This window comes from Schistocerca gregaria, chromosome 1 (genome assembly GCF_023897955.1).
Source record: "Schistocerca gregaria isolate iqSchGreg1 chromosome 1, iqSchGreg1.2, whole genome shotgun sequence".
Lineage (NCBI taxonomy): Eukaryota > Metazoa > Arthropoda > Insecta > Orthoptera > Acrididae > Schistocerca > Schistocerca gregaria.
In genome coordinates this window covers 515,604,222-515,616,516 of record NC_064920.1, presented here as the reverse complement: position 1 = coordinate 515,616,516, position 12,295 = coordinate 515,604,222, and the positions used below count along the sequence as shown (strand labels likewise).

At 38.5% G+C, this 12,295-nt stretch overlaps 1 protein-coding gene across 2 annotated transcripts in view; it reads right to left on the bottom strand.

Moving 5' to 3' along the window:
- LOC126354548 (nardilysin-like) overlaps positions 1-12,295 on the bottom strand; it is a 342,605-nt gene that overhangs the window by 255,639 nt on the left and 74,671 nt on the right. For both annotated transcript variants that reach the window (XM_050004292.1, XM_050004300.1), the window contains exon 4: positions 8,647-8,787. In XM_050004292.1, the coding sequence (XP_049860249.1) occupies positions 8,647-8,787 (141 nt within the window). The remainder of the gene's footprint in view (positions 1-8,646; positions 8,788-12,295) is intronic.

Here is a 12,295-nt window from a genome sequence, read left to right as displayed (position 1 = left end):
TCTTCCAGACCATACCTGAAGAAAAATCTTTGCTGGGTTAGCTACATTAATTCTGTATGCAAGAAAATCAGCAGTAGCTTGTATCTGATAAGTCAATAGGTAAAAACAGTTTCAAATCAAATCTTACAAATTGTATAGTAGGGAACAATTTATCCATCTCTTAATTACAGTATTCAACAGTGAGATTGTCTGGCAGACCTCCAGAGAATTTAGGTATTACAGAAAACAGCACAACACATGGATTAAGGTCCAGCACCACGTCATGAAATCCCTGTTCAGCTCAGCGGTAATCCATCCCTTCTTTGAGGTCATAACGCCATCCAAACAATGAAGGTGGTTTGGTTCTAGGGTGTTGTTTAGATAGATCAAGTACTGGGTTTGCTACATAATTATGAAACTAGGAATAAGGATGATTACTTCAGGCAGAGAACAAAATTAAAGGTAACTGACAACATTCCTTTATATTAATGGGCAGATATGGTTCAACAAGCTGACACACACTTTGAAAACTGGACCCTGAATAAATTTCCAAATGCCATGATTGCTAGTAAAGCATTTATTAAATTTAGATAACTAAGACTATGTTGGCATGTTTGAATCTTATGCTTTATAACACTGTATCATTTTTGTTTCACTATGGTAAGTGGTGTTACATCACTCACACACGCACACACACACACACACACACACACACACACACACACGTACAAGTGTTGTAAAATTCACTGTAAATAAGCACGTCAAACATATAAGGAATATTATGTACAAACATGATACTAATGCACTGACAACAGCTGTTTCACAGGAGTTGAAGACTTTCCTAGTAAATAACTGTTGGTATTCACTTAGTGAATTGTAAGCTACAGGAACTCTGTTGCAACATGTAATATATTGTCCCTTGAGTTGTTTTCAGAGACTACACAATAGAAATTGCCCCACACTGATACAATGTCAGGAATATATATATACTTTGTAAACTTGTGAAACAAAGGTGCCCCACGGGGAGTGAAAAACTTTCCTCACAAAAAAGCCAAAGGACACCTGTTGCAACCCATAATATATTAACCACTTGCTGTACTTTGACGAGCCCAACTCACTGAAACAAGCGAGAAAAACAATACACAGTCAGAGGAAGGAAACATACGTTGATTGCTGAACAAATAATATCCAACTGCCGGACTACGAAAAGGCTGGAAGATCATCACTAGGTGAAACACCTCTTCAACTCCAACTGCAATACTGGGCCCACTCTCAAAACATATCGATCCAATTCCCTATAGGCTGTGCAAAGTTTGCATGAAACTCAAAGTACGAAGTGAAATTGTGTGTCAATGCACAGTATGTAAAGTGGCTCAGTTGCCTGACACTACAGTCACATGTGTGTGTGAGTTATGTTTGCATGAGTGTGTATGTGTTTCTTTGTTGACAAATTTTGAAAAAGGCCTTATTGGCCAAAGGCTGTATTTGTGACAGTCTTTTTGCTATGTCTATCTGCGACTCAGCATCTCCGCTATATGGTGAGTGGTAACTTTCCTTTTCACAATATTGTTACATTCCATCCTGGATTTTCCATTGTTTAATTTATTACTACATACGACATCTGCAAAAGTCACCAGCTTAATGGCCACAGGCAGAAAATTTAAATAATTAAATAAACCTACAAGATCAACCTATGGAAACATGCAATCTCAAGTGCACTTGGAGGACATGAGTTGTACTGGACTTTCACATGCAATAACTGCACAGATTACCTAAGTAAGTAATTGTAGAGTTAAGCATCTCATCAATTTTGGTTAGAGCAGCAGTGATGAGAGAAGACGAAACAGTTATGGACAGTTTAAGGTACCATTCCTGCATTCACCCACAGTGATTTACAAAAATTAAATAAAACCCAAATCAAGAGCACAAGGTGAAGATGTGAACTCTTCTTGATTATGACTCCTTAGTTGGTTTTCCAGCTATGTAGTGCCCATGTACTCAAAACGGAAAGAAGACCTTACCATTCTAAGCTGCTTTCTCTGTCTATAAAACCTGCGGAAGGGGTATCACACAGCTAGGTACCAGTGTATGCAGGAATTTTGTGAAACAAATTGCCAGATACTGTGATTGAAGGGTCTATGTTACTCACAATGCAGCACAATGTACTGCCCACTGACACGAACTGACTTTACTGTCGCGGGGCACTGTGGGCTTTCAAGTACTCAAGATTCTGACACGATTACAGTTAATGTATAACTCAATAAAAGTACGAGTTTGATGGTGAGAGGGCAATCCATAATGTGGCTCGTATGCTGTCTAAGACTGCAGATAATGACATTAAAAGTAGCATGCATATCCAAACATTTGTGTTAAAACTGCCTCATAAGCAAACTGCCAGAGGGGTAATTGCACAACTTGTCCAACTCTCTTCGAAATGTTGGTTTTACAGAGCCAGTATGATATACTTCCAATATCTAAATTGTTCTTATATTTTATATTATTGTTAGCACTGACTGGTCATTGAGTATATCCTAGGTTTGGAGTTCAATATCCAGCTAGTTCCAGTATTTCTTTCTGTCATACAACACTACTGTACTTCCACATCTAGTGATGCTATGTGCGTGCACACAAAAAATTCGATATTGCATCATGGTTAATGTGAACTGTACATTGCCTATAATTGGTTGGATAACTCAATTTTCAGGTTATGGTAAGACAAGGGTATATCACCTTCGATAGGGTCATGTCCAATTACACATTGAAGAGTACTGAGTGATCTTAAGGTTGATGACTGCTTGACTTTTATTCAGAGTTTTTTCCATTTTTAGTTTTTTCAGGACTTTATTTAGTGACTCAATTTCTTCATCCCAAGCCAAGCAATGCTATCAAGCAGCCACTAATTACATATTGACATCACACACACATCATCACCCTCATCTACTTTATACTCAAATGTTATCAAAACTATCTAATCTTGTGAAAGGAACATAATGCCATATCATCGGTAAGAGAATTTACTTTTGCACCACTGCTTATGAGTATGTCATGGTTTTGTATTGCTCATGCATTAAGGAAACAGGGGTAGAGGCGGTGTTTTTGTTGCAATAGACAAGAAAATCACATAAATAGAAATTCAAGCTGCATGTGAGATTGTTTTGGCAGAACTCAGTATTAGTGATGTCAGCAGACATCTATAAATGGGCATATGCCCAAAATAGTTTTAAACGCCAAAAATCTCAACATTTACTAAAAAAGTACTTTTTTAAAAGTTTGTCCAAAATCATGACATTTATATAAAAAAAGCCATTTTTTCAGTATTTTTCTGCTAATTAAAATAGGGGAATGGGATGAAACTGTCAATAGCCTTCTTCTTCTTCTTTTACTAGCATTCCAGTTTGCGGTACCAAGAAAGGGTGTAAGTTTCTGACAGCTGTTTATCATCTATAATGTCATTATTTTTACCAGTTCTACACTTCACTCTCTCTCTCTCTCTCTCTCTCTCTCTCTCTCTCTCTCTCTCACACACACACACACACACAAACACACACACACACACACACACACACACACACACACGCACACGCACACACACAGCATTGACCAGCTGTGTAGTGATAAGCTGGTATGACAAACACTGTCCTTACGTCATTGCTTTATAATGTAACACACTTTATAATTCTTCGTAAATATCTAAATATTATTGAAGAACAACTACTGATGACAAAATTATTACTGAATGTATTAAATAGCTGCTAGCTATATGTTTTTCATGATAAATGTATTTGTAAATGTTTAACTATTTTCAGTGGGGAGGGTGCGGTGGGGGGGGGGGGGGGGGTGTTCGTAAGATATAGTGGCATTTGAGACAAACTATAGTTCTCTATTCTGTCCCTTTCTTCATCTACGTTCGTGTAACTGCACTGCTGTGAAGATAAAATAGCAACACTAACATAAAAAAGATTTAATAACAAAGAATTGATGCCCAAGACACTGGAATCAGATAATTCCAATATAAGTAGATTCCTAGACAATCTGTATTCATGGAATTGTGGAATCAGAATCAGTGCGTGACAAATCCCTAACTAAAATCATTATGGATAAACTTTTTTTTGCTCTAATTCCAGTTATTCTAAGTAAATATTAGAGCTATTGCTATTATTGCAAGTATATAGTAGATGAAATTTTGAATGAGTGGCTGATAATTTCAGGTAATTTGTGCCATTCTGAGGGTTACTTAGCTATCTGGAATTGGCAACACCAGTCTAACCATCAGACAGTCATTCAAATCTATGTGGCTGAGTGAAAAGCTATATAACCTCATCTGTGTTATTTACAGTGTTATAGACAACATGCTATTGACCAGTTGCAAGATGGTTAAGAAAAGAGGATCAGTTTGGAACTTTTTCAATTTAAAAAGGAAAATAGTACCTTGTAAATATTGTTTTACGGAATACAAACAGTCACATTCCAAAAAAATGGAAAAGCATATTAGATTAGATTAGATTAGTTTTTCGTTCCATAGATCCGTGTTGAGGAGATCCTCGTGGATGTGGAACATGTCACCTTCTTTTTATTTTTTTTTTTATTTTTTTAAGCTGAAATAACAATACTAATAGTATAAATATATACAACACATCATTTGTTTCTATTAAAAAATTCGTCAATGGAGTAGAAGGAGTTGGCCACTAGTAAGTCTTTCAGGCTCCTTTTAAACTGACCTCTATTTGTAACTAAATTTTTTATGTTTGCTGGCAAATTATTGAAAATGAGTGTTCCTGAGTAGTGGACCCCTTTTTGAACTAAGGTAAGTGCTTTTAAGTCCTTGTGCAGATCATTTTTGTTCCTGGTATTGTATGTATGAACTGAGCTGTTTGTTGGAAAAAGAGATATATTATTTAGGACAAATTTCATTAGGAGTAAATATACTGAGAGGCAGTAGTTGGTGTACCCAGTTCTTTGAAGAGGTTTCTACAAGACGTCCGTGAGTTTACTCCACAAATAATACGTATTACACGCTTTTGGACTCTGAAAACTTTTGTTTGACTTGAAGAGTTACCCCAAAATATTATACCATATGACATATCAAGAAGTGTATCAAGTGCCCTAAGAATTTGAAAAAGTGCCTGAGTTAGGTAGAGTGAATGAGAACAGCTTTTTATTTATTTATTTATTGTAGTAGTGTAGTATAAGTAAAAATACTACCTATATATTCAATATAAACTACACTTTAGTCCAAAAATTACTTTTAAGCTTGAGAGTAATTTTCTTTTCTTTTATTATTATTATTATTATTATTATTATGTGCCACCCCAAGAACTGACCTCATTCAATATGGAAAAAGTTATGTTTACAGTCCAGTTTATTTCCCCTAATAACTCTCCCCTAACTCTCAAGCAGCTTATGCAACTTAGTTACCCAGTCACTGAGGCAGCAGTGTTCCAAAACACCTTTTCCAATAAAAAAAATATCAGCTTACATTTGTTATATGTGCCAATTGTCAATTAATCTTTAAAATGTATAAATGTCAGGGCATTTATAAATTTTGGGATTTGCCCATGAATTTATCCTGATATCTTAAGAGAAAAGCAAAATTCAGTAGTGCATACACCCCAACCATACACTCATCACTACCTAACAATCAATTTCGAAAACTACAGTTTTGAAGTGGTGGGCAAGGCAAGGCAAGGCAAGGCAAGGCAAGGCAAGGCCTCCTGCAAATCTTTACTAGATGCCTTCTCCAAAAACTTCCTAGAGCAGATATTTTAGAAGCCAAATCATGATGGAAATATATTGGATCTAACAGCAGTAAATAGACCTAAGCGATTTAAGGATGTCCACACTGAAGCTTACCGGTAATCAGTATTCACCAGGCATCTGTAGCAACAATAATTACCAAAGTACAAAGAACACACAAGCAAAATTATTTATACACTCAGCAAACTAAATAAAGAAATATTTTCATATATGAATAAGAAACTCAAACCATTTAGCTCTGTAGAGCAGCTTTCCCAAAACCTATAGAAATTATGATAATATGTAAAGGTTTTACTGGTATCAGACATAGTGTCCATTCACTCCACTCATGGACGAAACAGGAGCTGAAATTGATGGTAGAAACGCAAAAGTAAAAATACTCAACTATGTTTTCAAACATTTCTTTACAAAGGAAAATTCAGGAGCACTGTCCCAATTTAATTCATGCACCATAGCAAAACGATGTGATACACAGACTAGTGTCAGTGACATTGATAAACAATTGCAACTGCTAAAATCAACAAAGCTCCAGGTCTTTACGGAACCCCTATCAGATTGTATATTGAATTTAGAGCAGAATTAGCCTTTGGGGGAGGAGGGAACTGTGCCAAATGGTTGGAAAAAAAGCACAAGTTACACTCAAAGATTCCAAGACTTACCAAGCGGGAAAGCGCCGGCAGACAGGCACAATGAACAAAACACACAAACACACACACACAGAATTACTAGCTTTCGCAACCGATGGTTGCTTCTTCAGGAAAGAGGGAAGGAGAGGGAAAAAAGGAAAGAGAGGGAAAGAGGAAAGGATGTGGGTTTTAAGGGAGAGGGTAAGGAGTCATGCCAATCCCGGGAGCAGAAAGACTTCCCTTAGGGGGAAAAAAGGACAGGTGTACACTCGCACACACGCACATATCCATCCGCACATACACAGACACAAGCAGACATATTTAAAGGCAAAGAGTAAGGGCAGAGATGTCAGTCAAGGCAGAAGTACAGAGGCAAAGAAGTTGTTGAAAGACAGGTGAGGTATGAGCGGTGGCAACTTGAAATTAGCGGAGGTTGAGGCCTGGCGGATATCGAGAAGAGAGGATATACTGAAGGGCGAGTTCCCATCTCCGGAGTTCGGATAGGTTGGTGTTGGTGGGAAGTATCCAGATAACTCTGACGGTGTAACACTGTGCCAAGATGTGCTGGCCGTGCACCAAGGCATGTTTAGCCACAGGGTGATCCTCATTACCAACAAACACTGTCTGTCTGTGTCCATTCATGCGAATGGACAGTTTGTTGCTGGTCATTCCCACATAGAAAGCGTCACAGTGTAGGCAGGTCAGTTGGTAAATCACGTGGGTGCTTTCACACGTGGCTCTCCCTTTGGTCGTGTACACCTTCCGGGTTACAGGACTGGAGTAGGTGGTGGTGGGAGGGTGCATAGGACAGGTTTTACACCGGGGGCGGTTGCAAGGGTAGGAACCAGAGGGTAGGGAAGGTGGTTTGGGGATTTCATAGGGATGAACCAAGAGGTTACGAAGGTTAGGTGGACGGCGGAAAGACACTTGGTGGAGTGGGGAGGATTTCATGAAGGATGGATCTCATTTCGGGGCAGGATTTTAGGGAGTCGTATCCCTGCTGGAGAGCCACATTAAGAGTCTGATCCAGGTCATTGACAGAATACTAGACAAACGTAATCAGAGTGCAAAGTAGATTGGTTACAAAACACTCATCCAAACCATCCTAGCATATGGTTCAAGTGTATGGTACTCGTACCAGTTAGGAAAAATGGGGGATGGTATGCACAGGGGCATGTAAACAACAGTAGGCATAGGGGCTTTTAAAAAATCATTCTGCCAGTGCTCCTTATGTGACTGGAAGGGGAAAAAGTCGTAATAACTGGTATGACAGAAAATAGAGACTCATGTGCACTTCACAGTGGTTTGCAGAGTAAAGATGTATAAGCTATTATCCTCATATTTATTTCGAAATTTACTGACAAGAGTGCTGAGAGGCTATTGATAACAAATTACACAACCTTTGAAACACGGAAACTAAAAGTTTTTTGTAAGTTTGTGGCAGTGATAGATTCACCACCGTAGACACCTGCATTAAATGGAACCTTTACAAGAATATATCATTATGTCTCAGAACTGCCAATAAATCACAAAAATTTACACAGTTTTGCTCATTGCGGAAGTAACTATGACTACCTTCTTTAATTTTCCAGCAATAGCTGCACAATTCTCTAGCACAGTCAGCAGGCTGAGTACATGTTGACATTGTGATTTTCTTTTGCCTGGAAGATTAAGTTCTACAATTAAATGAAAAACATTTGCATTTTAGCCAGATACATCACACTCCATTGATTTTTGAAAAATTCTCAGTGGCCTGTAACACACAACTGGAAGGAAGGGAGGTTATGAACTGGCTTGTTGATAGTGAACTTATCTGAAATAGAGTGCTTTGCTTAGTTGGAGAGAGGTGCAAGAAAGAGTTAGTGATGGCCTTATTGAAGAAGCTAGTCTGGCATTCACTATAATGATGTACAACAAACATGGAAAACTTATAATCAGTTAGCGAAGTGGATACTTCAACCATGTACTTTTGAAATAAAAGATATGATGTGTGAATCAGGGTGGCACCTCACCAAGAGACTGAAACGAATAAACAAAAGCTGCTAATGACACTTCAAAAAATAAATGAACTGAAACCCACCTGGCCAAAACTTAAAATTCCTTCATTCAACCACGAAGTAGGAGCTCCACATATTGTGTAAACCAATTTTATTTCACATCATACACATACAAAATATTTTCATGCACTTATCATCTTTATGTTGATTGTACACAGTATGTTTTCATATTCATCGCTTTATATGTAAAATGAGCATTTATTCCACCAATTACTTAAAGACACACTGACCTTTATGAACTCATCAAAGCTGTTTTCTGTAGGATATTTCTCACTGCCCATAAAAACCATGTGCTCCAGAAAATGCGCAAGGCCAGGAATCTCGTCTGGATCACTAAAGCTGCCAACTCCAACACACAAACCAACAGCAGCCTGCAATAAATTGAAAAACATGAGAAATTGTAATAAACAATGCATGCAACACAAACATGAATAAATATTGCTGCCACAAAAGAACATTATATACAGGGTGGTTACAATCAAACTTCTGCTACTTGAGAGGGCCTCCATGACAAACAAGTGATCATAGGACAATGAAACTTTGTGGGAACACTTGTAAGAGCATGCAGAAGAGAAATAATGAACAGACCATTAAAAGAAACACACTTTCATTTCAACACTGGATGGGAACATATGTTAATTGCATACCATGTTTACTTTCTAGGTTCCAAACATTGCTCAATGTGACGACCATCTGCATAAACGGAATTGCACTAGAGATTACTCTACTGCTGCCCGAAACAACAGTGGACCTTGGAATGTTCACTTTCATGACACAGATCGTGGACTGTTTGAAGATTGACACTGCCACTGCCACAGCCACAGAAAAACTAACATCTTCAACAATTTGTGGCACAACTGGCTGCTGTTTTGATAAAATGGTTTTACGAATAAAGCCCTTCTCACACTGTTGAGACCCATGAAGTCTGTCTGCAAGTGTAATGCACACTTATTTATGATTGTGTTTCAACCCCGTCACAGCACCAATACTGGTGCCTAATGGCAAGTCATGACACTAATACCACTAACAACACAAACACTGTATCACACAGTCTGAACATCATTCCTATAAAGCTGGGTACCCATACAGTATATAGCTTTCCACCTGGACTGGCTCAAGTAATCAATGTTTAATTACAACCATACTGAATATACTTTTCATCAAACAATAGTTAGTATGCAACATTTGTAATTATTTGCATCTACTTACATACGAATCATACATTATTATTTTTAAAACACAGCAAGCAATGAACTGTAAAGCTTCATTGATTCCTTTTCTTACTGTCCTTGTAGCCAGAAGTCAATACTGTTTTAATAAGTACTTGGCTTGTGTACATTTTGGTATAAATAGCCTATTGGTCAAAAATTCTCATTTCTATCTCATAGCTCAGGCAGTAGTGATTACAAAAGGAAAAGGTAAAGACCCAGCATCAAAGAGTTATTGACACATTTGCCTATTAAACATCTTGGCCAACGTCCAGGAGTGTCTCCTTTGAGCTCTTGAAGTGCCAAAATTGGTTCATAAAACTGAGGTCTCTAGGCAACACAGTCCATGAACCATGGACTTTGCCATTGGTGGGGAGGCTTGCGTGGCTCAGCGATACAGATAGCCGTACCGTAGGTGCAACCACATCGGAGGGGTTTCTGTTGAGAGGCAAGACAAACATGTGGTTCCTGAAGAGGGGCAGCAGCATTTCAGTAGTTGTAGGGGCAACAATCTGGATGATTGACTGATCTGGCCTTGTAACACTAACAAAAACAGCCTTGGAGTGCTGGTACTGCAAATGGCTGAAAGCAAGTGGAAGCTACAGCCGTAATTTTTCCCAAGGGCATTCAGCTTTACTGTATGGTTAAATGATGATGGCATCCTCTTGGGTAAAATATTCTGGAGGTAAAATAGTCCCCCATTCGGATATCCGGGTGGGGACTACTCAAGAGGATGTCGTTATCAGGAGAAAGAAAACTGGCATTCTACGGATCGGACCGTGGAACGTCAGATCCCTTAATTGGGCAACTAGATTAGAAAATTTAAAAATGGAAATGGATAGGTTAAAGTTAGATATATTGGGAATTAGTGAAGTTCGGTGGCAGGAGGAACAAGACTTTTGGTCAGGTGAATACAGGGTTATAAACACAAAATTAAATAGGGGTAATGCAGGACTAGGTTTAATAATGAATTTAAAAAAATAGGAGTACGAGTAAGCAACTACAAACAGCATAGTAAACGCATTATTGTGACCAAGATAGACACGAGGCCAACGCCTACTACATTAGTACAAGTTTATATGCCAAATAGCTCTGCACATGAAGAAATTGATGAAATGTATGATGAGATAAAAGAAATTATTCAGATAGTGAAGGGAGACGAAAATTTAATATTCATGGGTGACTGGAATTCGATAGAAGGGAAAGGTAGAGAAGGAAATGTAGTGGGTGAATATGGATTTTTTTTGGGGGGGGGGGGGGGGGGGGGGGTAAGAAATGAAAGAGGAAGCCGCCTGGTAGAATTTGCACAGAGCATAACTTAATCATAGCTAACACTTGGTTCAAGAATCATAAAAGAAGGCTGTATACATGGAAGAAGCCTGGAGATACTGACAGGTTTCAGATAGAATATATCATGGTAAGACAGAGATTTAGGAACCAGGTTTTAAATTGTAATACATTTCCAGGGGCAGATGTGGACTCTGACCACAATGTATTGGTTATGAACTGTAGATTAAAACTTTAAGAAACTACAAAATGGTGGGAATTTAAGGAGATGGGGCCCGGATAAGCTGACTAAACCAGAGGTTGTACAGGATTTCAGGGAGAGCATAAGGGAACGATTGACAGGAATGGGGAAAGAAATACAGTAGAAGAAGAATGGGTAGCTTTGATGAATGAAGTAGTGAAGGCAGCAGAGGATGAAGTAGGTAAAAAGACGAGGGCTAGCAGAAATCCTTGGGTAACCGAAGAAATATTGAATTTAACTGATGAAAGGAGAAAATATAAAAATGCAGTAAATGAAGCAGGCAAAAAGGAATACAAACGTCTCAAAAATGAGATCGACAGGAAATGCAAAATGGCTAAGCAGAGATAGCTAGAGGACAAATGTAAGGGTGTGGAGGCTTATCTCACTAGGGGGCGAGATAGATACTGCCTACAGGAAAATTAAAGAGACCTTTGGAGAACCACTTGTATGAATATCAAGAGCTCAGATGGAAACCCAGTTCTAAGCAAAGAAGGGAAAGCAGGAAGGTGAAACGAGTATACAGATGGTCTATACAAGGGGCGATGTAGTTGAGGACAATATTATGGAAATGGGAGAGGATGTAGATGAAGATGAAATGGGTGATATGAACAAGGCCCCGGGAGTAGACAACATTCCATTAGAACTACTGACAGCCTTGGGAGAGCCAGTCCTGACAAAACTCTACCATCTGGTGAGCAAGATGTATGAGACAGGCGAAATACCATCAGACTTCAAGAAGAATATAATAATTCCAACTTCAAAGAAAGCTGGCATTGACAGATGTGAAAATTACCGAACTATCAGTTTAATAATCCATGGCTGCAAAATACTAACACATATTCTTTACAGACGAATGGAAAAACTGGTTGAAGCCGACCTCAGGGAAGATCAGTTTGGATTCCGTAGTAATGTTGGAACACATGAGGCAATACTGACCCTATGACTCATCTTAGAGAATAGATAAAGGAAAGGCAAACCTACATTTCTAGCACTTGTAGACTTAGAGAAAGCTTTTGACAACGTTGTCTGGAATACTCTCTTTCAAATTCTGAAGGTGGCAGGGATAAAATAAAGGGAGCAAAAGGTTATTTACAATTTGTACAGAAACCAGACGACAGTTATAAGGGTCGAGCTGCATGAAAG